Below are 25,009 nucleotides of genomic sequence, written 5' to 3'. Positions count from 1 at the left end.
GGGTGGTATAATTATGTTGGCTGCTTGTTGCTGCTGGGTGGTATATGTTTGCTGCTTGTTGCTGGCTGGTATAATATACTGTTGGCTGGCTGTTGCTAGGTACTGTATAAGCAGAAATATTCGTCTGGAATTTAATTTCGTCTTTTTCGTCCAAGGAGCTTTTGGACTAAATTAAATGTAGGACGAATATCGATTTGTCCAGCGTTTCTTTACACTCTTATGACCCATGGACGAAATTTTCAACCGGACGAACTCCTTTTCTTTGGAGTTGGACGAAATTATTGACCGACGAAATTTTCTGCCTCTACAGTAGTACATGTTCTATACTGGCTGGTCTGTGTTGCTTGGTCAATGCTGGCTGCTTGGTGCTGGTTGGTCTTTGCTGATTGGTGTGTGTTGGTTGGTCGATGCTGATTGATCTATGCTGACCGGTCTATGTTGGCTGATCTAAGGTGGTTCTTCTATGCAGGTTAATCTATGCTGGCTGGTCTATGCTGGCTGGTCTATGCTGGCTGTAGAATTATTGTGTTGGCTGGTCTCTGCTGGCTGGTCTCTATTGGTTGGTCTGTGTTGGCTGATCTGTTTTGGCTGATCCATGCTGGGTGGCCTATGTCTATGGTCTATGCTGGATGATCTGTGTTGGCTGATCTATGCTGGCTACTAGTCTGTTGGTCTGCATGTCGGCTGGTGTGTGTTGGTTGGTCTCTGCTGGCTGATTTATGCTGGCTGGGCATGACTGTGCTGGCTATGGTGCGGATACGTCACTTGGGTCCACTATCTCATGATATGTATACCTTCGTCATCGACGTCGTTTGGTTGTGCGTTAGAGATGCAGGCCTTTATCACAGTGCAATTCCTGTACCCGACCACTGTGTTTATCCACTCTTGCTGTCAGCCGCTTCGCTCATCAATATTCCCTTGCCCCGCGTTTGGCTGTCAAGCTCTCCTGGCGTTCGCCTGTGTGGTAATTCGGTGTTCGCCTCACATAGTCATCCAACCATCCAGCCAACCAGCCATCCAGACAACCAGCCATCCATTTATCTAGTCATACATCAAGCCGTACACACAATCATGTATCTCTCTCTCTCTCTCTCTCTCTCTCTCTCTCTCTCTCTCTCTCTCTCTCTCTCTCTCTCTCTCTCTCTCTCTCTCACTCACACCCACACACCACACATGCACACAGCACACACATGTAGCCACTAATGTATTGTGCTTTTTTCTTGCTTTGATGTTTGCCGACACACACACACAGGGCGCGGTGGATGCAATTGTGGCCGCCAAGGTGCTCAACCGCGCCGTGTACAACCGCAGTCGCGCATCCAGCGCGGAAACCCCCGATCACTTGACCCCGTCGTCCCATCACAGTGCAGCTGGCAGCGGGGGCGACGCCGATGTCGGCTGTGACAGCATGGTGTCGTCGCGGGCCAGCAGTCCGACGTCGGACGACTGCGACGACATGGAAATCCCGACGGTGGACACGGCACCTGAAGTGCCGTACGAGCACGCGCTCATACGCAGCGCCATCGACGGGCTGGCGTTCCGTGTTTACGGGCACTGGGTGAAGAAAGGCGACCAGCAGAACCGCGCCGCCATGTTCGAGAACCAGCCGAAGAACGTGGCTCAGCGCGTGCGCAGTCGCATGACAGGGGGTGTGATGGCCACGCCACGACAGTCGGCGCGCGCTAGCCCCACGCCGGGTTCCGTGGCGACCGGACGGCCGGCCATCAGCCCGCTGCCGCATATGTGAGCGCTCGCAGCTACGCAGTGTGTACGTGCTGTACGTGCTCGTGTCACAGTGTGTGTGTGTGTGTGTGTGTGTGTGTGTGTGTGTGTGTGTGTGTGTGTGTGTGTGTTGTGGTAAGACCTGTTCCTGGCCGATGCGCGCCAGGTACCGCTGGTCGCGCATCCTTGACTGCAATGTCCACGCCGAATGAAACGCTTCCCTGGAGCCGGCCGCCGTCTGAAAACACTGTGAGCACATTGTGCTGGTTGTTTGCTGATGGCGTACCTCGACTGCTCCTCTCTCTTCATGTCGTGTAAGCTACAGCGCCATTACTGTGTTATCTTGACGGGTACGGCGCGTGCAGTAATACGCCGTGAGACGTGTTCCCGGAAGTCATTGAGTGGAATTGATGACTGGCCTTCAAGATGCCGTAAAGCATCATGGCCTACATGTGTAAGTCCCCGCGTTGAATGATCTTCATCAGTTGAGATCTGTGTCTGTCTCAAATGCGTGGTTTGGTCCTCCAGGCTTGAGCTTGTCCGCTGTTTGCTGCATTAAAAAATTGTTGAAGCACAATAGAGTTGCTGAACACGCTGGTGCTGTCGCTGCCAGCCTAGGTCATTTAGTGTGTGTGTGTGTGTGTGTGTGTGTGTGTGTGTGTGTGTGTGTGTGTGTGTGTGTGCGCGTGTGTGTGCGCGTGTGTGTGTGTGTGTGTGCGCACGCCTGTATGTAGGATTTTAGGAGCGCTGCTCTTTTTTTTAATGGTGTGGCAGTGCTGTGTGCGAGAGTCATTTCACCCCCATATATCTACCGGTTTATTCGCTTTTCAAAGATCTATACTCTGCTGCTCTTATCACTGTATTTGGTATTTACTCTGCTGAATATTTCCCGGCTGAACCTGCCCATTCGCACACTGAACTATCTCGGAATGCTCCATGGGCTGGCATCTCCGCTTCACTGGCTGCTTGCGCTTGTCCGCTGTTCTATAGCCGACCTATCATGACAATGCCGCGCACACATGCACAGCCTCTATTATTAAGTTACCCTCTAACTTATGTTTTAAACCATCTGCTCACCTCTCAGCATCCCACCGAGTGTTTTATATTCTTCCTTTATACCGTCTGATCTCGGAAATCCGTTCCGAAATGCGGTCGGAATTCGGAGGTTCCTCCGTATAGGCTTACCGCATGCAACGTATTGTACAAAGCTTCTCTGTGTCAGCCAATGTTCTGTTGCTCGAGTGCACGTTCGCTGCTACTGCTGTTACCGGTGTTAGCATGCTGTATTATGCTACAGGCTGTTGGTGTTTGTTTCTTTCGCTACCTACACTGTAACACCACTCTGCAGTGACACTGACTTGGCAGCAGCCACATTTTGAGGATCACGACCAGGTTGAGCTTGATAATTTGTGTCATTCAGCTGCTTTATTTTTTACCGGTATTTAAAAAAAATGTCATGCCCTGCATGTTTTTACTGCTCTTTTAACTCTTTTTTACCGTCTTTCTTCTGTCGGTGCTGCCAAATTATGGTATTTTGATCAGGATATTCTTCTGTGACTTGAAAATCTCTTTCTTCCATTCCGCATGGGGCTCAATACCGCAATTTGTGTTGGTGTGCTTGTGTGCGTGTACTCGCGGCTTGTGTGCATGTACTCGCGTCCCGGCATGTATTTTTTGTATTGTATTGCTTTTATTAATTTTTACATCGCAAGTCAAACGGGCAATCATGCCCAATGTTACGATCACGATGGAAAGGGAGGAAAGAGTAAGAACAAGATTAGATAACCTTCAATGGACGTGGAAATTGAGTTGTCCTAGGGCATGCAGGACAACTAGTAGAAGGGAATGCACGGCTGTGAGATTCCGAAGTGCATGTATTTTGTGGGTTACGGACAAAAGCTGGGAGTAGAACAGTACTGTGCCACTAGTGCAAATGGTCATGGCATCACATCTCTGTATGTCTCTGTCTCTCTCTCCCTCCCTCCCTCTCTCTCTCTCTCTCTCTCTCTCTCTCTCTGTCTCTCTGTCTCTCTGTCTCTCTCTCTCTCTGTTTGTCTGTCTCTCCCTGCTTCACGCTGTTTATGAACATAAAGGAAATGTAGACAATTCAGAAAGCACACAAATTCACCACTCCAGACTTCTTGGGAGCAACTTGGCGCGAGGGGAGGCGCAGTACATCAGCAGCAGTTGCCAGAGAAGAAAGCACAGAAACTACTCCAGGTGCACCAGGGAAAGGGAGGGGGATTGCTGAGTGGAAAGTTACCAAATCAGGCCGGGCCGCAAGCAGCCGTCGGCTAGTACTAGTAGTACCTGTGTCATACACACTGATAACGCTAAGCTAACTTCCTGGAGCTGCAGCGGAACTACCATAGGCTATATAGCAACCACTAACTACTGGAACAAAAAGGATACTGCACGCACCGCAAGTTTCACTGCTCAGGTCAGTCCATACGTGAGAAAGTAGCAAAGAATAAATACCAGTACGAGATCGTGGAAGAGAATGAGCGATGAGTGCCCCCAGTGATTGGTGTGATTCGGCGGTGGGGCGCGCACGTGCACACATACACACACACACACAGGCACGCGCGGGTATAGCAGTTATTCAGCCTCGGCTTGAGATGACCGACACGTTATGAGACACCTCATTCAAACTACACGCATGCCTTCCAACACACGATCGTGTGCGCACCCGTTACAGCACGCAGCCGCACGGATCTGAGCACATACGGACGGAGGCCTGGCATTGCCCGGTCGGCGCTACCAGCTGCCAAAGCAAACAGAGGCCGTGCGGCCACCACAGCAGCATTCTTCTCACTGCCGGCTCTAGCAGGACGAGAGAGGGGCAGAGAGCTTGGTTGGGGAGACTTGCCCGTCTCCAGAACCCATAGACGGCAATACTGTACCGAACTACCACAGCAGACTAGCAGGCAGCTAGCACAGCTAGAGTGGAATCACAGCCCTGGGTATGAGGTAGAATGATGGTTGCCGTGTGAACATGGTCCAGGCATTAGCAACAGCACAGTCAGCAGAGATAGCACGTAGCATTGCTCATCTCATGAAGTGGTCGATCGCGGCGGAAAAGGCCGCAAACCCTGCACAGCCCATGACGCCAGGCTTGACGCCAGCTGCAGATGACGACAGCGCGTGCATCAAGGTGTGCACACACATACACACACATGTGCACACGTTTGCATGCACACACACACGTACACACACACAGATTACATCATCGGTTTCTTTCACCACTAGGGCCCAGATAATTTTTCACTGTCCTGCGGCTGTGCTCAATGAAATACTTGCACTCACGCATACTGTAGAACAGCTAATTTTAGCGGGTACAATGTTTAGGGTTTTGTAAATCAGGACCAATTTGCGATCAAATATTTTAGCGATCTGGGCTTTAAGAGAAGAAACGAAAGGTGAATAGTACTGTACTTGCAAAATTTCGATTGGTGCGGCAAAACCTGAGCGAAAGCACTCCTTTCGCTAAAATAGCGAAAATATCACCGGCGCTAAATTAGCTGCTTTGCAGTAGCTGTCATCAAATAGTGCACAATTCCAAGAGCGTGCAACTCCGGTCTACGGGGTCTGCGACGGCAGAACTTCACATCACATGACAAAACCCGTCACACAACCTGCACCCTGCACACGATGGTTGACTCAAGAACTGGTCTAACTCACCTCGGAGGCCTAATGCTCCACCGACAACGCAGCCACATACCACACTGTTCGCTGAGCCAGTGCGACCTTGATACTGTGCAACAGAATATGCAATGCACGCACGCACACACATACACCCACCCACACACACAAACGCACATCCCCACACACCAAGACACACACACACAGGCACAAACAGATGCACGTGCACACACCCACACACATCAATCTCCTAATAAGGAGCAACATAAGGCTCACACTGGCATAAACTCTTCCTAAAGCATAGGTTGAACCAAGGATACATCCTGGCACAAGAGCTACAGTTATCCCCCCGATATCCGTCAAAGAAGGGGGTACGGCTCAAGCAAGATTCACAATTATCACTCTCCGCGATGTGATGTGCGACACATGTGACAAGGAGACGCCTGTCACACGTGTGCATGCTCAATGTAGATACATCCGCCCTTGTCATGTCCTACAGTGGACTCCTGCGTGGCTTGCAGGCCAACCACAACTATCAGCACAACCATCAGCAGTACCACCAACAGCAGCAGCAGTACCACCGGCACCAGCACCATCATTACCACCATCAGCAGCACCACCATCAGCAGCAGCACAAATACCACCACCATCAGCAGCAGCACACCATCAGCAGCACCACCATCAGCAGCAGCACAAACACCACCACCATCACCAGCAGCACACCATCAGCAGCACCACCATCAGCAGCAGCACAAACACCACCACCATCACCAGCAGCAGCACCACCACCAGGACCCCCACCAACACCAGCACCAGCAGCACACCTCCCAGCACCATCACCACCACCACTCAACAAGTCCCCCGCACATCCCACCACCATCATTGTCACCTACCGATTCCAGCATACACTCTGTTCCGGAAAACATGGCTCCGATAGCACCGAAGCTCTTGCCATAACCCATGCTCCGTTTTCCAATCTCCTTGGCCGTTTGTTTGACCGTCATCGGTTTAGCTTGCGGACCCACGGTGCCCGACATAGGCTCACCGGCAATGGCAGGGTCCAGCATTGACGTGAAAATGCCAAGAGCGATGCCAAGGCCGAATCCTGTACGCACACACACACACACACACACCCAAGCACATATGTACCACACACACACACACACACACAGACACACACAGACACACACACAGACACATGTGAACACCATGTACCATCATACGCCCGTCGCAATGTACCCCGTCGCAAGAGAAGCACGCAAATCTGCAAATGCACTGGATGTGCACCCACAGATTTTCTCTTATAGCAACGATAGCGGACAAGATCTGAATGAGACAGGTCAAGACTAGCGCCAGATACACACGCACACACACACAGCCCGCTGTGCCAAAGACGAAGACCCGTGATGCACGATGCAATGCGCCACCAATTTCCCAAGATCATTATTATTATGACCTGATCGGAGGTCGGGGAGGCGGGGGGGGGGGGGGGGGGGGGGGGGCAACATGTATGAGCCAATGTGTAGTAGGTGTGCTGTAAACCGCCTAATGTCCGCGTCGCCAACTATTAACGATTTCTTGAACAGGCAGCTTGACGATGACAAGTGTTCGAGGAGCACCGTGGCCGCACACAAACACCCACTGTTGAAGTTTGACTTCACGCCGCTTATATATTCGCGCTCGCATCTTTCTCGCGAAAATAAGGAACATTGATGAACAAGTTGCGCACATTAGCCAGTTTATGTGTGCGTGTGTGCGTGCGTGTGTGTGTGTGTGTGTGTGTAGGCAATGTGGTCATACTCATGTGTACAATGTACATGCACAGTGTATGTGATGTACGTAAGGGGTAGAGAATAGGCACACAATGTTACAGAGCCGTGCATGCTAGGAACACGTCAATATTATTTACGTTCCCGTCCCTTTTCATTTCCGCAAACTGATAAATAATTTACGCTATCATGGAGTCTGCGAGTACTAGTACTTGAAAAGTTTCTCATTTAAAATTATTAAAAAAAAATCTGATCTGTAGTCTCTTACCCATTGCTCCGCTCATGCCCGTCTTGAATGCGCACCCCTCGATGAAACTCTCCATGTTTACCTGCATCTGCGGCTTCCCCGCGACCAGTGCTCCGGCCCAGCTGTTTGGCTGCACGAAGCGCTGGCCACCATCCAGGCGTCCGCTGCGGACGTTCTCCAAGACTCTCAAGTACATGTCGTCCTGGGCCGATGGCGAAGAGGAAGCCTCACCGACAGTTTGTCGCGGACCCTCTACGCCAGAATTTCTAGAACTAGGAAACATGGCTAGTGAACCGTTACAGGTAAGGCTTCCAATACAAGCGAAGTAAAGTTGTTGAGATAATTGACTGACTGAACGGTTGAAGTCGTTGAACAAAATGAGACGATCGCATCGAGAACAGAAAAATTGAAATACCTTTGAACTACAAAAAAATGTGAACAGCATTATGCAATGTTCGCCATTGACGTCATTATTGCAAAGGCCATGACGTAACCTAAAACACTTGACACGTGACGTAAATGTAGTCACGTGAACACCTAGGATGAATAACACCAAGAGTCTACCATTAGGCCACCCTTTGTTAATTCATTGTTTAACGTCCTTTTTTTCGCGAAAAGGTACGCGGGAGGGCGGAAAAAAAACAAAAGCCCATTCCAAAAACTGGAAACCCCAATCAAACATTTTGACCAGTAAAGCATGTGATATATACAATATTTCTGGGTCTAACGGCACTTTCAAGCATAGAACAACACTCTTTGATGGTACATTGGAGCACATGCCTGATGAATCCAACAAAACAGGTACATACCATGGAGTTAGCATGTCATGAATTCATTACATCTGGATTTTTACTAGGGCACACACACACCGTACGATATTTAAAAGCCAACAAAAAAAGAAAAAGAACACAAGACAAAGGCATGCCCGGGAGGCAAGATTAGAAGTTTAAGGTCATGATCGGCACACTGTGAAACTACACAATCATGTATTTTACAACTTCGCATATTATTGGTACTACTACTTTCTTGTGTTTTTTTTCGGTCGTAGGCAAAAAGATACGCGGGCACGGACGTTAAACAACGAAAAAAGAAAGGGTGGCCTTACTGGCATTAGCAAGAGTACATAACATAACTACACACACACTGTGTAGTTATGTACTCTTGATAACACTGGTTACTGGGAGCAATCGTTTTCCACGAAGTCACCAGGTCACCGGGAAGGAATCGATGGTGCTGGCAGCTGCTGACTGTAGTTTTCAAGTAGGGCTCAGATGAATGGCCGGCATGGCCGTAGTGAGAGGAGGTCGATTTTGCAGGATGTAATACAGAACTGGTTCCAGCGCGAGATAAAGCGTGCGATGTTCGACATGATCCTTCTATCCTTTTCAACAAATTCAAGTCGCTCTGCCTGAAACAGTGACTCAAGTTACAGCACACGTCTAGACTAGAGTCCGCCCAGACGAGCAGCGAGTAGATTCTACTCGAGTCCAAGATCGAAGAGTGTAACAAAATAAATGGATAAGCGGTGCAGTGACTTGCTTTCCCTAAAAGTAGTGCTTTGTCTCCTTTAGAAGGTGCACGCGCAATGACCTTTGCCCTTTGACCTCAGTCCTTTCCTTTGCATTCCGTCTGATCAGTGCACTCATGAGCCATCATGGATCGTGCATGGTCATTCTGCACCTAGCTTTCTCAGCAAACAATAAGAATTATGACGGGTTCGTGGTCTAAACATCGGCCTCCTCGGACGCGCATGCGCACAGCAATCAGTGTAGCCCTCGGGTCTCAGCCCGGGCAGGCTTCGAATGCGACGCCCTGTCGCAAACAGATCTGGCAACACTCGCGTATCAGGCTTGGCTTGAGTTGAGGAAATAGTTGAAGCAACTTGTACTTGAATTCTGAGAATCGTCGTTTCTTGTTTACAAAAGAAGGTTTGCCTGTCTTCCCACTTCAGTATAAACTCAGTGCAAGAGTCTCGAAACAATTATGTTATTTCGATTCAGCATTCGTGCGTGAATGTAGTTGAAGGAGCGAGAGCTTACTACAGCGTCGATCAACGAACGGGCGGAAGGCCCCATCCGATTTTCCACTGCTACACAATAACTCGGACATTGGTGCTCAACGGAGAACAAGGTAAGGAGACTGCTGCAGCATGGTTTTACTCTCCTCCGGCGAAGACGACCGCTGAAGCCAGGGTCAGGAAAGTCCGGGGAAAGATCCCGTTGAGACGTCTCCGGGGTTACGGGCGACTCTCCACGCACGGAAATCCGAGGCTCCTTCCGAATATAATGCTCTGGTCGTCAAAGTCTTCTCAGCGAACACTAGTGCAGGGTTTTGGGAATGAAATGTAGCGCCGCTTCAGTGTAGATAAAATTCCGAGGTGACAATTCACGATCGTTCTTGACTACGGCACTGCCGACTGTACCGGCTTACCGTCATGCATTTCTCTTTGTAGCGAAAATGAAGGGCTGAAGTGCTACTTGTCGAAAGGGACTAAAGTATGGAAGTTTTTTTGTATTTCACCTCGATATGAGTTCAGCCAGATAGCAAACTGATAGCTCCCGCAGAATCGCTAAAACCTAGCTGTTAATTTTAAATTCAACAGGAAGGACATTGTTTATGGCCCTGTGCATTTGTCCAAGGCCTGGCATAGAGTTTGAGTGCGATACCAAGATAATAGTCATACAGTGGAACTCGGATAAGATGCACCCCATAGGCATAGGCAGCAGGAACCATGTACCGTACTTAGGTTGTGTTTGGTTGGTCAAATTCCACAATGGGAATCACTGGGAATCATTCCAGCCCGTTTGTTTGGTCACGCCACGGTCTCTACGGTATACTAATGACCGTACCGCTCTTTCTCCAAATGTCCCAAACTGTGACGCAATAAAAAGCACTGATTTGGGCTCTAAATTTCGAAAGTTTTCCGAGTAGCCACCCCAAAATCCACAGGTGAATTATACTTCAGGTGGCTGACCCTAAAACACCTCCCGACGCCCCTAACTCCAGTAAGGGGTCAATACTAGGGACCGGCGGATTCTGCTCGAAAAGGTGGCAGATTCTGCTCGAAAAGCAGTGAAATTAGCAGCACCATACAAACCTTATGGCGGGCAATTCCTCGAATTCTGCTCCATTTTTTTATCCACATACCAAACATGCATGAAACTTACCAGAAAAAGTACCGAATTCTGCCAATTTTTCTGCTGGCAGAATCCGCCGTACCCAAGTCAATACACCCGTGTCCTGTACAGTGACAGTACTAAGCAAGCGCATGCCTTATCCAAGTACCGTACTAAGACACAGTGCACTCCACTGTACATGCAGCTGTATCCGTGACCTACCCGTAGAACACGAAGCAACGGTTTAGAGGTGTTGCGCAGCGTTCCCTACAGTCCATTCAGTTGAAACTGGCACTCTAACTTTTTTTGATTTACGTCTTAGTACCGTATTTCCCCCGAATGTAAGTTGCACGTTTTTACACTATACTTCAAAAGCAAAGAAGGGGGTGCGACTTACAATCCAGTGTGACTTCCTACTCATCTGACTGTATTGATACAATTTGGTTCAGACCTAAAAAAATGGGTTGCGACTTATAATCAAGTGCAACTTATAATCGGGGAAATACGGTAGATGCAATAGGACAGCTGAACATTCGATGTTGAGACAGTAATTGTACCACAGTAATGGGCGTTATTTTAAGGCTGAAGACACTACCAGGGACTTAACAGCGGTCTTTTTAGGACTGCTGTTATGTCCCTGGCAGTATCTTCATTAAAATGATCTCTGTTCATTCCAGAAATCGGGTCCCAGGCACCAGTCGAGCGTGATTTGCAATAAGCTATAGTTGGACCGGTAGTTAAAAGACCGGCTCGGCGTGATGCGTACAGGTCCCATCGGGTGACCCGTACAACTCATTCCACTACAGGGGGATGTCATTGGTGTTTCTGAGGAGCCGCGGCCAATCAACTATTGCCCAGCTTGAGGCCCATAGATAGAGTCCTATCGGAGTGTTTCATCTTAAAAAAAAATTTACTTCAGAAGTACGAAGATCACAACCCTGGCTTGGGACAAACTTTATAGCAAGAAAAATAACAAAGTTGCAGGGAGGACAAATATACGACTAGAACACAGAAGTTGAGGATTGACAGAACAAACAACTATGGAATCGGGGCTGACTATCAACTAGTGCAGCTGTGCAGGTGGGGCATTGTGAACTCCACCAACCAAAATGTTTGACAAGTCTCAACTGTCGCAGCCCAGCATGGGCAACAGCCAGCCATCCTGTAGGACGCTGTCCCCACTTTTGTCTCCCCTCTTTTCGTGCGTTCTGTGCCGTGTCGTGATTTGCAGGGGACAGGGGCGCAATGCCACCCTTGGCATGGGCGCTGTTGTGCCTGATGGTTTGCCAGTGGAGTGCACCCAGCTCAGGTATGTACTTGTGTACACCCGAGTCTGTTGCAATGATCTCGGTGATGCCTGAAGAATCCAGGCAATACTGGCCCCATTCCGATATTTTCTCTCTTCCTAGTGTTTCTCAGGACGAACCTACAGTTCCGCTCACTGAAATCCGATCCAAAGTGCAAAGCTGGCACCCTGGCACTGTTCCTATTACAACATTGTTGGTGTACACGACTTTGTGTACGTTCAGCCGCATTCGTGCCACTTCCAGGGCGTCAAGGGCCGTGCACGATGAGGGCGTCAAGGGCCGTGCACGATGAGGGCGCCAAACACGCATTCTGGGTCGGATTTCACGGAGCGCAACTGAAGATGCATGCATGCGTGTGTGTGTGTGTGTGTGTGTGTGTGCGTGCGTGCGTGCGTGCGTGCGTGCGTGCGTGCGTGCGTGCGTGCGTGCGTGCGTGCGTGCGTGCGTGCGTGCGTGCGTGCGTGCGTGCGTGCGTGCGTGTGTCTGTGTCTGTGTGTGTGTGTGAGGTCGAGAGGTCAAAAGGTCAAAGGCCAAAGGTCAAATGTGCGTGTGGTACATTGTGTGTGAGTGTGTGTGTGTGTATGTGTGTGTGTGTGTGTGTGTGTGTGTTTGAGGGAAACCCATCAGTGCACCCGTGTGCATTCTTGTTGTATCGTCTTGCTCACCAATGTGTCAACTTAAAGCTGGCAAATTATTGTGTTCTCCTTTCCAAAATCGGAGCTGATGCAACTCTTGGTCGAGTGACATGTAGAATGTCGAAGAACCAGCTAATCCTTCCCCCACCCTCTGCCACAGGTTCCATTTGTCTAATGCCGTAACATTTTGTTTGCGGTGGGAAGAGGTTCATAATAAAACTAAGATTTGCATTACACCAAATTTCCGGGCCTTGCCCATCATCATCAGGTTATCGTCATCATGTTGAAACAAATTAATATTGGCAGCTAAAACATCAATCCATTCTAGCTGCCAAGCCAATATACTTCAGGGCGTCAGACACGGTACAGTCACTATGGTATTGACCCTACCACTTTTGACCCCAGTCACCCCGTGAATCAATAAAACACCTGGGCCTTGGGTCTAAATTTCCAAATTTTTCGTCTCAGCAACCACTCTCCCACAAGTAAATTGTATTTCAGATGGCTGGCCGTACCACACTAGAATACGTTCCGATGCCACTGTGCTTAGAGTGTTGAATTGACTGTCTTGGACTGAAGGCTAGGCATTCTCCCTTTGGCCTCTTTTGTTTCAGGCAACATGGAGTTTGTTTGTCCGTCTGGAAACGGATGGCTGTTCATGCCCACGACGGACAACGTTACCGTAGATGCCGCTGAGTCCCTCTGTCTGTCCAAACATGCCAAGCTGCCTGACGATGACGTCTGCATTGGCAAGCTAGCAGCGAAGGTCTCGCCAAGTCTAGGTTACAGGCCAAGGATCTGGCGGCATAGTACAGCACCATCCGGAGAGAAACTGTCTGCCACTGACAGCACGAAAAATTCACAAGATTTGAAGCAGCACGTAGCCTGCTTTACAGATCTCGGTGAGCTCAACCATGTTCCGGACATTTGTGTCTGGTAGCACACATGAACTAAAATGGCATACGTCCCTCAATTTGTTGTGGTAATGGTAGTATTCAGTCATAGGTTTGTGTTCTCTATGCAACCTTTTACAGTATGTGTGCCTATGTGTATGCGCGCGCACACACATGTGTGTGTGTGTGTGTGTGTGTGTGTGTGTGTGTGTGTGCGTGTGCGTGTGCATGTGTGTATATATGTGTGTGTGTGTGTGTGTGTGTGTGTGTGTGTGTGTGTGTGTGTGTGTGTGTGTGTGTGTGTGTGTGTGTGTGTGTGTGTGTGCGTGTGTGTGCGTGTGGGTGTGGGTGTCTTTATAATTATGTGCATTGGTGTGTGTGTGTGTGTGTTTGTTTGTGTGTGTGCCCGCGCGTGTGCGAGAGTGCGTGCATGCGTGTTTGTGTGCGTGCATGTGTGTGTGTGTATGTGTGTGTGTGTGTGTGTGTGTGTGTGTGTGTGTGTGTGTGTGTGTGTGTGTATGTCTTTTGAGTGTGTGTGTGTGTGTGTACTAAAACATTTCGCGGAGAGGAAGCAGATTTGTTAGCTCCTGGTTTTCTCTTTGGTGGCCTCCTCCACGGGGCGGCCTTGGCCTTCTGGTCAGGGTCGCCCCTGGGTATTGACTGGCAGTAGGCTTTTTATGCCTTGCAGCCGGTTTCGCTCGCGCGGAAGGACATTCAGTGAGCTGACGACCAGGGCGGGTAATTTGTTGCCGTCACCGTCTTCTTGTGTCCTTTCCGCATCCTCCGCAGTGGCGTGGCGAGCCCTCGGATCAATCCCCAGCCTGAAACAATGCAGTGGCGTTCGGCAAAACAAGTGGATTCCTGGATGAGAAAGGATACAGGTCACACTCGCAACAATTTATTCCTGCGCGGTGATAGCTGGAATTGTGAATTTGTCGTGTTGTTTGGACCTGAGTGGCCAGTCGTCGTGCGGCGATGGTGTAGTGATGTTAGCTTGCTGCGCATACTCCTCGTCGCTTCGTGAAAGTACGTCTTGTGGAGCCCTTGTGGGACGTTCGGTGCCCACCCTCCAGCTCAAGATTGTGCTTTCCTGGTGCATGAAGGCCGAAGCAGTACGCGTACAGACGTTATTGTTGAACAGAACATCATGTTCACATTAATTTTGTTCCTTTTTTCAGTCGTTGCATGTTATAGTGGACCTACAGCAGACTGTTCATCTGGTTTGTGATATTTCCTTCCTCTGTTTGTGAGTCCCTTTCCATCAATATGGCAGCTTGTTTTGATTTCCTTTTTTTCAATTCATTTTGCTGTACTTCCTGTTTTGTTTGCGCCACTGCCCCTCACCTTGCGCTCAGTTCTCTTAGTGGAGGGCGGCGTGACCCCAATGGGTAGCTGATGGATAGTAATAGTAGTATGTATGTGTGTGTGCATGCATGTGCGTGCATGTGTATTGCTTGTCTTATTACACATTAGCAGCCTGTTCATTTTTAGTACTATAGTGCATGATAAATCACAGACGAGCATCACACGTTGGATACCAAGGCCGGAAGGCGCGTAGCGCGCATGGGGTAATGGGGGGGGGGGGGGGCATGTGCATCTCCTAAAAACTTTCAACCTAAGTTCAGCATGCACGTAATGGCCATCAATGACATGCACCAGCCATCCTACACATATGCGGCCGTGTACCCCCTAAAAGGGGGACCAACTACTCCCCTTGGCCGTGATCGTTTGGTCGGATCCAGATCCAGGTCCATAGGATCCACTGGATCTGCAGTGGTCGATTGGTCAAATCCCAACCCAGGTACATCGGACTTGGATCCGAGCAACCCTGCCCCGGCAGCAGGGTTGAATGGATCCAGCGGATTCATTCTTGCCAAACAAGGCATTTGTACGTGTTTGGCGTGCAACAATCATGTGTACTGTTCTTCCCCTTTTTCTGTGCACCCTCTCACAGGTGTGAATGGTTGCGTGGCTGATAAGGATTGTCCATCAGATTACAAATGCCTGAAGGCGGTGAAGCATGGCGGAAAGAATAGCTGCGCAAGTAAGTTCGGCCATTTCGTTTTGTTTTATTTCATTTTGCTTCCTCCAATGGCACATCTCACTGTACCTGTCTACATGTGGTTGTCTGCTTGTACATGCAAACGCAGGCGCACTTGCTTTCATGCAGCCTTAACCCTTTGAGGACGAAGGATGAGTATAGGGGGAATGAAGTTGAAAACATCACTGCAGCTGTACTTAGGGTTGATAAATATGGTGGTAAAGACACACCTGGCAATATGGCGGTAAACACACGCCTGCCCACACACGCTCTCCAGGCTGCAAAGTTCTGGCACAGAGCTCTCCTTCTCACCACCACCACCATCAGTTCGCGCCTGGCGCCTGGTCGATGCATGGCTGGCGGTATCCGGCATAGCAGGCTGGTACATCAAGTAGCGCATGGCACATAGATGATGACACAGCAACGACATAGCTCGATTGCGACGTACGTTTCGTCCCCGCTGGCCTCATCAGGCAATCTTCTTCTTGGATGTCTTCATACGGAGCTTGACTCGGGAGAATGAAGTTGAAAACATCACTGCAGCTGTACTTATGGTTGATAGTGGTGAGAAGGAGAGCTCTGTGCCAGAACTTTGCAGTTTAGAGAGCGTGTGTGGGCAGGCGTGTGTTTACCGCCATATTGCCAGGTGTGTCTTTACCACCATATTTATCAAGGATGAGTATACTCGGTTTTTTTAGTGCACCTGGATTCCTGAAAACCAGTATACTGATATGTCCAATAGTCTTACTGGTTTCATCATCATCCAGTAACTTTCGGCATTCTTTGTCTTGCGAAGCGTGAAACAAACCCCCCCCCCCAAAAATGCAGGCACTGTCTCTGCAAATGTCCCTTCATGTTCATCGAATTTTAGAATATTTAATTGCCAGCGCTTTATGATTTCATTCAGTTGCTGATGAAATTCATTTGCACCACCCTCGGGATTGCCGTGGGACATAGCTCGTGACCTTCTTCGTTGCATTTTCCTTCCCCTCTTGGACCTTTCCTAACCTGAGCCTACCAAGTTGGACATTTGTTGGCTGTTGTGAAACCAAACACAGTTTTGTCATTGCCTTCTCCCCCTGGCCCCCGCCACACGACGAAGCACAGATCTGTTAGCTTCTCACACGTAGTCCTCACAATATTAGACTTGTAGGAGCAGGAGGAGAAAGACGGAAAGACTAAACTAAACCAAAAACGACGACGGGAAAAGACACCGAGAAATAACAAAGAACAAACAGTTATGACGCAAGGACAAATCGTGAAGACCTCCCAGGGACCAATACGTACAGAACACATGACCAAGACCAAACAGCCAGACCACGAACGAATCGCACATCACTCTCCTTCCCAGACCAAACTAGCACTGCGCATGTACAGCATTCACTTGACAGTCATTCTCACACAGATGGAAGCAGAGGGAGGAAGGGAGGGAGGGGGGGGGGAGAGAGAGAGAGAGAGAGAGAGAGAGAGAGAGAGAGAGAGAGAGAGAGAGAGAGAGAGAGAGAGAGAGAGGGAGGGAGGGAGGGAGGGAGGGAGGGAGGGATGGAGGGAGGGAGGGAGGGAGAGGGAGAGAGAGGGAAATTACTTTTCTTCTCTATGTCTGTTGATCATGTTTCAGTTCAGGACGAGAATGTACGCTATTTGTTTATTGTCTTTGTGCACAGGTAACCTATTTCCATCAGTTTTTGGTAAGACCATGATGTGCACTGTCGATTTTTACGAACTTCTCAGAATTTACATTAAAGGGGAAGTATACCCTAAAATCAAATTTTCACCAGTTGTAGTCTTCGGGGTGCTGAGTCGAATGGTCTTGGTCCGAGGAAGCTGAGACGCTCCCTTCCTACTTGAATCCCAATCGAACTCGCGCACTTCCACCGAAACTGGGTGACTGCGCCCTACTAGATGGGGATTTGTATGCAAAATGTCACTAAAAGCGCCATTTCGTTCTTATAAAAGCACGGATGACCGCGATTGGCCCATATGTTGTAGTCTTTTGGACGCTGAGTCGACTGGTTTTGGTCCGAAAAGGCTGCGATGCAGCGTTCCTCCTTTATTCCCAATCGAACATGGTTGAACAAGCGGTCACGTACTCCTGCGTACACCAGTCACCTGGTCACCGTGCCTGCAGGGTACAACTTACTAGCCTGTTTGACCTTTTTTGGGTGCAGTCCTGTCACTCGAGTTGAACTCGAGTTGAACCTTGGTGTGAAAGTTGTCGCCTGCTGGCGCGGACACCAGGTGATTTGGGCAGCCAGGACCACGTGACCGCTTCTTCAACCATGTTCGATTGGGAATAAAGGAGGAACGCTGCATCGCAGCCTTTTCGGACCAAAACCAGTCGACTCAGCGTCCAAAAGACTACAACATATGGGCCAATCGCGGTCATCCGTGCTTTTATAAGAACGAAATGGCGCTTTTAGTGAGATTTTGCATACAAATCCCCATCTAGTAGGGCGCAGTCACCCAGTTTCGGTGGAAGTGCGCGAGTTCGATTGGGATTCAAGTAGGAAGGGAGCGTCGCAGCTTCCTCGGACCAAGACCATTCGACTCAGCACCCCGAAGACTACAACTGGTGAAAATTTGATTTAAGGGTATACTTCCCCTTTAACCCTTTGCCGGTCTAACTCAATGTATGTGAGGGGCGGTCACGCAAATACATGTACACACAACCAGCAATAACTCAAGAACCATGTGATGTAGGTATGGGTAAACCATATATGTTGGACTCAGTAGAGCGTCCAGCCCCTATATGATGTCCAACTCCTATATAGAGGCCATTGGTCCAAAATCCACTGTACAGAGTCCAAAATTGGAATCAACTGTGAGCTCAGTTTAGATGGACATCACTCCCTGTATAGAGTCCAGCCAATTGGCTTCACCCCTATATAGAGTCCATTGGTCCAAAATCAACTGTACGGAGTCCAAATTTTGAAATCAACTATAAAGATTAAAGAGTCTTTATGTGGACAACACTCCCTGTATAAAGTCCAGCCAATTAGGCATCCCCTATCGAGTTCGAAATTAGACATAGGATCTGCTGTAAGCATTGAATATTAACCAGAAAACGGCCTCTCCCTTTAATCCTTTACATCATTCACTTCTCAAGATAAAAAATATGTATTGAGGCGCCACTGCAGCCACTTCACTACATGAAAAACCCTACAAACACCATCCTCAAATCAAGTGGTCTCTTCGCAGACGCTGCAAATTACAATATCTCAATCATGCAGTGTTGCCAAATTATTGTGCACGCACACACACACATGCACACACCCACACGTCAGGCGAAATAGCACGTCATCGTACATTTGAGATCAGCGGGAAGAAGATGACGACGTCCACTAATTTAGTATCTGTGCACACGAATCTGCTGTGTGTGTGACTCTGTGTGTCAGCTATGATATCATCTTCTGTGGTTCCATGCCTAGCATGTACGTCTGAACCATCCTGCAAAGTTTGAATGACGTAGGTTGAGCGATCGCTCCGCGAAATATACTTTTTGAAATTCTCTTCATAGTATATCTTCCACCATTGAAATTTCGAATTTCTTCAAAAAAAGTGCTGAGAGGGGTGGCTTGCAACCTCGATATGGCTTGTTCCAGGCATGCTTTGGAGCCATCTTCTGTTGAAGTAGTGGCGGGGATCTGCCCTGCAACTGCTACAACAAAAAATGATTCGATCTGAGAAAGGGTGAGACCGCGAATCTCGGTTGAATATTGAGTATTTCAAGCCTTTTCACGACGAAGATGGAGTTCTTTTTGGAGATGGACGTCGCGGCAAAGGACATCGTGTCCGACGTCTGGCGTCTGGTGAAGCCAGGGATCATTTGTCCAGTCAGGTCGGCAGCCTTACCGTCGGTAAGCTTGTGTTTGGATCCCGTTCTGCTCGATGTGGTAGATCACAAACAATTTGATATCGCACAAATTGATCTCTGCATCGTGCGTACGGTATTTTATATTCAGAAAATCCCAAAGTGTCTCTGTGTGGCCGTCCTATGCCACGAGAAACTCCAATCAGGCTCCTATGTCCTCTGTCTTCATGATTGAATGTCCACTTCGTTTGAACAACGAACACAACAATCGAGGACGGCTTTGCAATGAAAAATACAGCTATACTGGAGCTGAAAAAAGGAAGAAAAAAACGTGCTCAGGATGAGACTCGAGTACACGCATACTCTCCCAGCAGGTGAAACGCAAATTTTTGTGAAAAATGGGTGACGCCGACTGACCAGTAATTTCGCCTGACGCAACGCCAAGAAAATACCTAGAAAAAAAACAAGAATCGAAAGAGAATAATGGAGAGCCCAGGATTAATTATTTGTTTTCAAACTATTGCGCGCGCGCGCGCGCGCACACACACACACACACACACACACACACACACACACACACACACACACACACACACACACACACACACACACACACACACACACACACACACACACACACACACACACACACAAACTTATACAACGCCAAGAAAACACCAAGAAAAGAGTAGAGACACAATACACACGCAACTCCAACAGCGATGCAAACGTCCACCCATTTACACGTAAAGTCAAGAGGGATAACAAATAATTATACGAAACGAATGCATACGGGGACGGGTACACGCACGTTTACATACATGTAGTAGTGTAAGAGAGTAACATAGTGCAGTGGTCAGCATAATACTAGCACATGCTGAGAGTGCAATAGCAAGCTTCACCATTGCTCATGGCCATGCAAATGTTCAGCAGCACTCAGTTCCGCAAGCTTCTGAAGATCAGCACACCTGCAACAAATAGATAGCACAAGGATACGCCTATTAACGTAATGATGCATGGGAGCACACAACTACCAAGTTCTCAACGAATGTGATGCTCAATGAAAATCAATCCACTCAAAGACCTGTGAACAGGTGACGGTGGGGACAATAATCTATTAGTAATACGAGGAATAAGATCGTTTGTGCACACTCAAGACGCACGGACACACCACCATACATGTAGTGTACACAGTGTTTCACTGCAACTACTTCGAAGTAAATTGAAATGAGATGATTTGAACAATCTGTACAGCGTTGCCGTCAGTCAGTCTTCCCCAAGATGGAAATGCAATGATTTGGTGTCACGAGGCAGTTTCACTGACACAATGTCATGTTCGTGACATCAAAACGGTTACTTCAGGGAATACGAGTATTAGCTTGAGAAGCTTTTTCTTGTCATTGGCATACAAGCAATCCTCCTACTACTACTAGTACACTGGCACTGCGTTTGTGGATCCCATTGTATTTGACATCATACTATAATTTGTAGAGGAAGAGTGTCGTGGAGTTTCACATAATTTTCACAGGGATAAAAATACATTTCTCATGAAATAATTATAATAATTGATGATAGCTAGACGATCGTATACGATTGATGCAAAGTCCTTGCAGTCCTTGAGGACTATTACGAAGTGGTTGATTACTTTTAGGGCATTCATTCAAGCAACATCAAACAAACACGATACGCTCCTTGAAAATGGAAACAAATTCAAGCATAACAACAGAACAGCAGACCAATCGAAACAAGTAAAAGCTTCCTTACCTCAGTCATCGTCCTGCCATGTAGTTGGACAGCCTTTTGACACGGTGGTACAGGCAGCTCTTGTCCAGTCAAACAGGGGTATCCTTGTGGCGTCGAACGAAAGAGAATGTCAGTGTATCTGACTCGTCAGATTGGAACTGTGCTGAACCTTTCTCTTTCTCCGCTTTCTGCTTTCATCCCTCGCTCTGATGAAACCGTTCAAACGTCTTACTGGCAGCAATGGCCAGCCAAACAGGGGATCCTTGTGGCGTCGAACGAAAGAGAGTGTCAGTGTACCTGACTCGTCAGATTTGAACTGTGCTGAACTTTTTCTCGTTCTGCAATTTCTGCTTTCATCCCGCGCACTGATGAAACGTCTTCAGAGAACCACAAGACGCTTTCCAGATTTGATTTTGAACGTCTCCTTATCCTCCTTGGTTACCTCGAGACAGATTACTGTCAGCAACTGCACAGCAGAACTGGCAGCCATGGCTGAAGTGAAGAAAGGAATGCGCTGCCACGAGGCAAGCAAAACTGAAAATGTGTTTGTTCTCTTTCGGGCACAACACACAGGACGGCGTGACTGGATAAACTGGACTCCTGGACTGTGAATAGGGGACTTGTAGAAAAAGTGTACTCCTTATAGGGGATTGCGCGGCAGGATGAAGCTGATCAAAACTGAGTGGACTCCTGGACTCTGTATAGTGGATTTTGGACCAATGGACTCTGTTGTGTATCGTGTCGGAGAAAGGTCTTCTGGGGTGTCGTCGAGATCTCGTTGCGACCGTGACTCCTGCTTGTCTCCCTGGCTAGGTGCTGCTTGCTTTGCTTTTTGCGTAGTGTTTTTGATTATTGTTTACTATTGCGTATTGTTAGTGTTCGTTTTGATTTGGTACAATACTTGTTACGAGATACGACACATTGTGTAGTGTGTGTTTGCAGCACGAAGAAGATTGCTCACCAGAACGGTTAGCTCAGGAGCTTGGGCTTACCTTGTGCAATCACAGTTCATCAGCTTGGACATTGCGCTTGGTCCCATGCGAATAACCGACTAGAATAGTAATTATTTCTTCGTTGCATTTTTGAATTGTGTTCTTGCTAGCTCGTTGATTTATTTAGTTGATGTGTTGATTTGTGTTTGATTACTTATTTATTTGATGCACGATTTATGTGCGCTGACTGCGTGATGGCATGCAATTATGATCATGCTTGCGCCAGCTAGCTAGATGCCTGCGCCGCGCACTGATGTTGAATGAGTTAGTATGCGCCCCGCGCTGTTCATGCATATATGGTACATGGTGTGTAATGTTTGCCGCACATGCGTATACGTGCCTCGCCTCGTACTGCTTATGTGCCGCGCGCCGTACTATTGCTGTCGCTTTGCCGCCAAATTTAGCTTCCGCTTTCCGAGCGCTGTACGCTCTTCTGTACGCTCATGCCAAAGTTGGACACACGTTGTGGCTGGCCAGCGCTTTACCCCTCATGCGTTGTTCTTTTCCTTGATGCTGTGGTTTGTTTTTCCTTAGTGTTCTAGAGTTCTCTTTCCGATGTAGTTCGTATTTTTCCAGTCTCTTCTTCTCAATGTATTCTACTGTTCGTTCATTATAGTCCGTAAAGAATTACGTGACCTTTTGTCTTGTGGCGTCTGTGCGATCCTGAAACTTTTGAGGTGTTAGTAGTGAACACAACATTTTGGCGACCACGCCAGGATCGAGACGCGTGAACATGGATGAGGTAGAAGCGAAGCTGATCGCAAATGGTCAAGCTTATGGCTACACTGGAGAGGCATTGCGTACTTACGTAGAGGAGCGTATCGAGAAGCACGAGGAGAAAGTGCGTGCAGACAGAGAGCGCGAAGAACGAGCAGGAAGTAGATTGGAAAGGAAAGATGACGAGCAGCTGCTTGCGAGGATTGCAGATTTGGAGTTGCAAGTCCAGCACACACGAGAGACTCAGAGTGATGAGAGCACTTTGTTGAATACGACGAATGGCAGTTTAGCGAGCAAGAGGGCTGCCATCAAGATGCCGAAGTTCGACGGTAAGCAGACTGTTGAGACCTATCTCGAACTGTTCGAGGATGTGGCAAAGCAAAACGAGTTCAGCGACGACGAGTACCTGATCCGCTTGCGCGTGGCTGTTGCTGGCAGCAAGTTGGAAGGTGCATGCTATGGCTGCAACACCTTTGCCGAAGCGAAGCGCGAGCTGCTGATGGCGCATGGGAAGACCGCCGACAAAGCGTGGCAAGCCCTGATGGCCATACAGCAGAAAAGTGAGGAGAGTTTCTACCAGTTTGTGGTACGAGTGACGCGCGAGACGGAGAAGTGGGCAAAACTCGCCAGGCCTAGCCGTACCTCTAGCCGCGGACAAATCGGTGAGCTGGACGACACTGAATTGTTCGGATGTGTCGTACGTCAAGTCCTGCTAGAAGCTGTGTCGGCAGAAACTAAGGCCTTCTTAATCGAGAAGAGATGTTACACGAAGGACTTGAAGGCGTTTGCGGAGGATGGTATGGCTTACCAAACAGCCCACGGACGTAGCAAGCTGAAGCCTGCCAAGTCTAGCACCAGCGACAAACGTATACCGTTTGCGTCAGCAGAGTGTTTGACGGTAAGCGTTGATGAGGCTAACAAGAAATTGTCAGCTATGGCGTCTGAGCACCGAAACGCGTACGTCAAGGCAGAGGGACTGTGTTTCAACTGCCTGAGACCAGGACATCGAGTGATGAATTGTCAGAACAAGGGTCGTTGCAAGCACTGCAACAAGCGACACCACAGTCTACTGCACAGAGAGGACAAACAGGTAACATCCGAACCGATAGCCGAATCGAAAGTCGGTACGTATGAATGTAGTGCAAACAGCGTGCACTTGATGACCGGCGTGGCTGAGGTACAAGGACCTAGCCGAAAGGCCAGTGTACGCATATTCATCGACCCAGGTGCGCAGGCATCGTTCATCACCGCGCCACTGGTGAACTCGCTGCAACCGGCACACCTTGGATCGCAAACTGTCAGGCTGAAGGCGTTTGACGTGGAGCCGAAGTTTGAAAAGATGGACAGGTACCGTGTCACCATCAAGGGTGCAACGAAGTCCATTTCCGTCAATGCCTGGCAAAAGAAGTCGCTAGGTCTCCGATTCGATCCGCTAGCAGACAGCACAATTGCACGTTGGCAGTCACAGGGATTGCAGCTGTCTGATGACTCGACAAAGGCCGGATCAAGCGAAGTGCACATGCTGATTGGAGCTGACTACTGCAATGAGTTCCTTCTCCGCAAGGAGCAAATCAATGGAGAGACGGCCTGGCACACTGAAATAGGCTGGGTGCTGTCAGGACCGGCTAATAGTGAAACCAAGTCAGCGACCGTCAGTGTGAGTTGTATTGAACTTGACCGACTGTGGAAGATGGAAGAGGTGCCGGAAATAGCTGAGACGTTACCGGACTTCCCGATAGAGCGGCAAGGCCCTCATTACCAAGTGGGATTGCTATGGCGATCTGAGAAGCGTCCGCCAGCCAACCTAAACCAAGCGATGGCAGCGGCACACTCACTGCTGAAGCAGCTACAGAGACGAGGTCAACGTCCAGCGTATGATGACGTCCTCATCACTGAGTACTTGAAGCTGGATGCCATTGAAAAGGAACCGCATCCGGAGGAAGCCGGCTATTACATGCCGCATCATGCCGTATTCCGTAGCGACGCCTCAACGACGAAGACACGGGTCGTCTTCAATGCATCCGCCGCCTGCACCGGAGCACCATCCCTAAACGACATGGTCGATCCCGGGCCATCACTCCTACCGGATCTCACTGGTATCCTCCTCAGGTTCCGTGAGTATGAATGTGCTGTACAAGCCGATATTCGCAAGGCTTTTTTTATGATCGGAATGCGTGAAGAAGATAGGCCATATCTGCGTTTTGTTTGGCCTGAGATAGGTAGCGAAGAAATGTGTATCTGGCGTTTAAAGAAGCTGCCTTTTGGAGTGAATTGTTCTCCTTTCATACTTAGTGCTGTGCTGCGCTTTCATCTCGATAGTGCATTCGAGTCTGCTTCTGCTGCTGAGCGTGATATCATAGAGCTGCTGCTGCGT

General features: G+C 48.8%; 3 protein-coding genes across 4 annotated transcripts in view; 2 read left to right on the top strand and 1 right to left on the bottom strand.

The window, feature by feature from the left end:
• Positions 1–3,319, top strand: part of LOC135828639 (phosphorylase b kinase gamma catalytic chain, skeletal muscle/heart isoform-like) — a 20,522-nt gene extending 17,203 nt beyond the window's left edge. Inside the window, exon 12 of the mRNA XM_065341057.1 lies at positions 1,253–3,319. Coding sequence (XP_065197129.1) covers positions 1,253–1,747 — 495 coding nt within the window. The 3' untranslated portion in view covers positions 1,748–3,319. The remainder of the gene's footprint in view (positions 1–1,252) is intronic.
• Positions 3,320–3,770: 451 nt separating this feature from the next.
• LOC135828640 (mitochondrial import inner membrane translocase subunit Tim22-like) lies at positions 3,771–7,792 on the bottom strand. The gene is made up of 4 exons (XM_065341058.1): positions 7,402–7,792; positions 6,258–6,469; positions 5,404–5,476; positions 3,771–4,847 (listed from the first exon to the last, which is right to left on the bottom strand). Exons 1-4 carry the CDS (start codon positions 7,661–7,663, stop codon positions 4,771–4,773), a joined length of 624 nt encoding a protein of 207 aa, XP_065197130.1. The 5' UTR covers positions 7,664–7,792; the 3' UTR covers positions 3,771–4,770.
• A 1,365-nt stretch (positions 7,793–9,157) lies between these two features.
• The window catches only part of LOC135828402 (uncharacterized), a 163,343-nt gene continuing 147,491 nt past the window's right edge, over positions 9,158–25,009 (top strand). For both annotated transcript variants that reach the window (XM_065340852.1, XM_065340851.1), the window contains exons 1-5: positions 9,158–9,510; positions 11,728–11,805; positions 13,053–13,340; positions 15,286–15,375; positions 17,037–17,060. In XM_065340852.1, the coding sequence (XP_065196924.1) occupies positions 11,742–11,805; positions 13,053–13,340; positions 15,286–15,375; positions 17,037–17,060 (466 nt within the window). In that variant the 5' untranslated portion in view covers positions 9,158–9,510; positions 11,728–11,741. The remainder of the gene's footprint in view (positions 9,511–11,727; positions 11,806–13,052; positions 13,341–15,285; positions 15,376–17,036; positions 17,061–25,009) is intronic.

The sequence above is a fragment of the Sycon ciliatum genome, chromosome 12 (genome assembly GCF_964019385.1).
Source record: "Sycon ciliatum chromosome 12, ocSycCili1.1, whole genome shotgun sequence".
Taxonomy (NCBI): Eukaryota; Metazoa; Porifera; class Calcarea; order Leucosolenida; family Sycettidae; genus Sycon; species Sycon ciliatum.
This window is presented reverse-complemented; position numbering and strand designations above follow the sequence as displayed.

What these genes read in the sequence shown, in the direction of transcription:
- LOC135828640 (XM_065341058.1), bottom strand. Translation starts at nt 7,663, where the DNA reads ATGTTTCCTAGTTCTAGAAATTCTGGCGTAGAGGGTCCGCGACAAACT. An exon ending in GGGCATGAGCGGAGCAATGG is followed by an intron (nt 6,470 to 7,401) that starts GTAAGAGACTAC and finishes GTGTGCGTACAG; the next exon opens with GATTCGGCCTTGGCATCGCT. An exon ending in CAGAGTGTATGCTGGAATCG is followed by an intron (nt 5,477 to 6,257) that starts GTAGGTGACAAT and finishes TCTGTTGCACAG; the next exon opens with TATCAAGGTCGCACTGGCTC.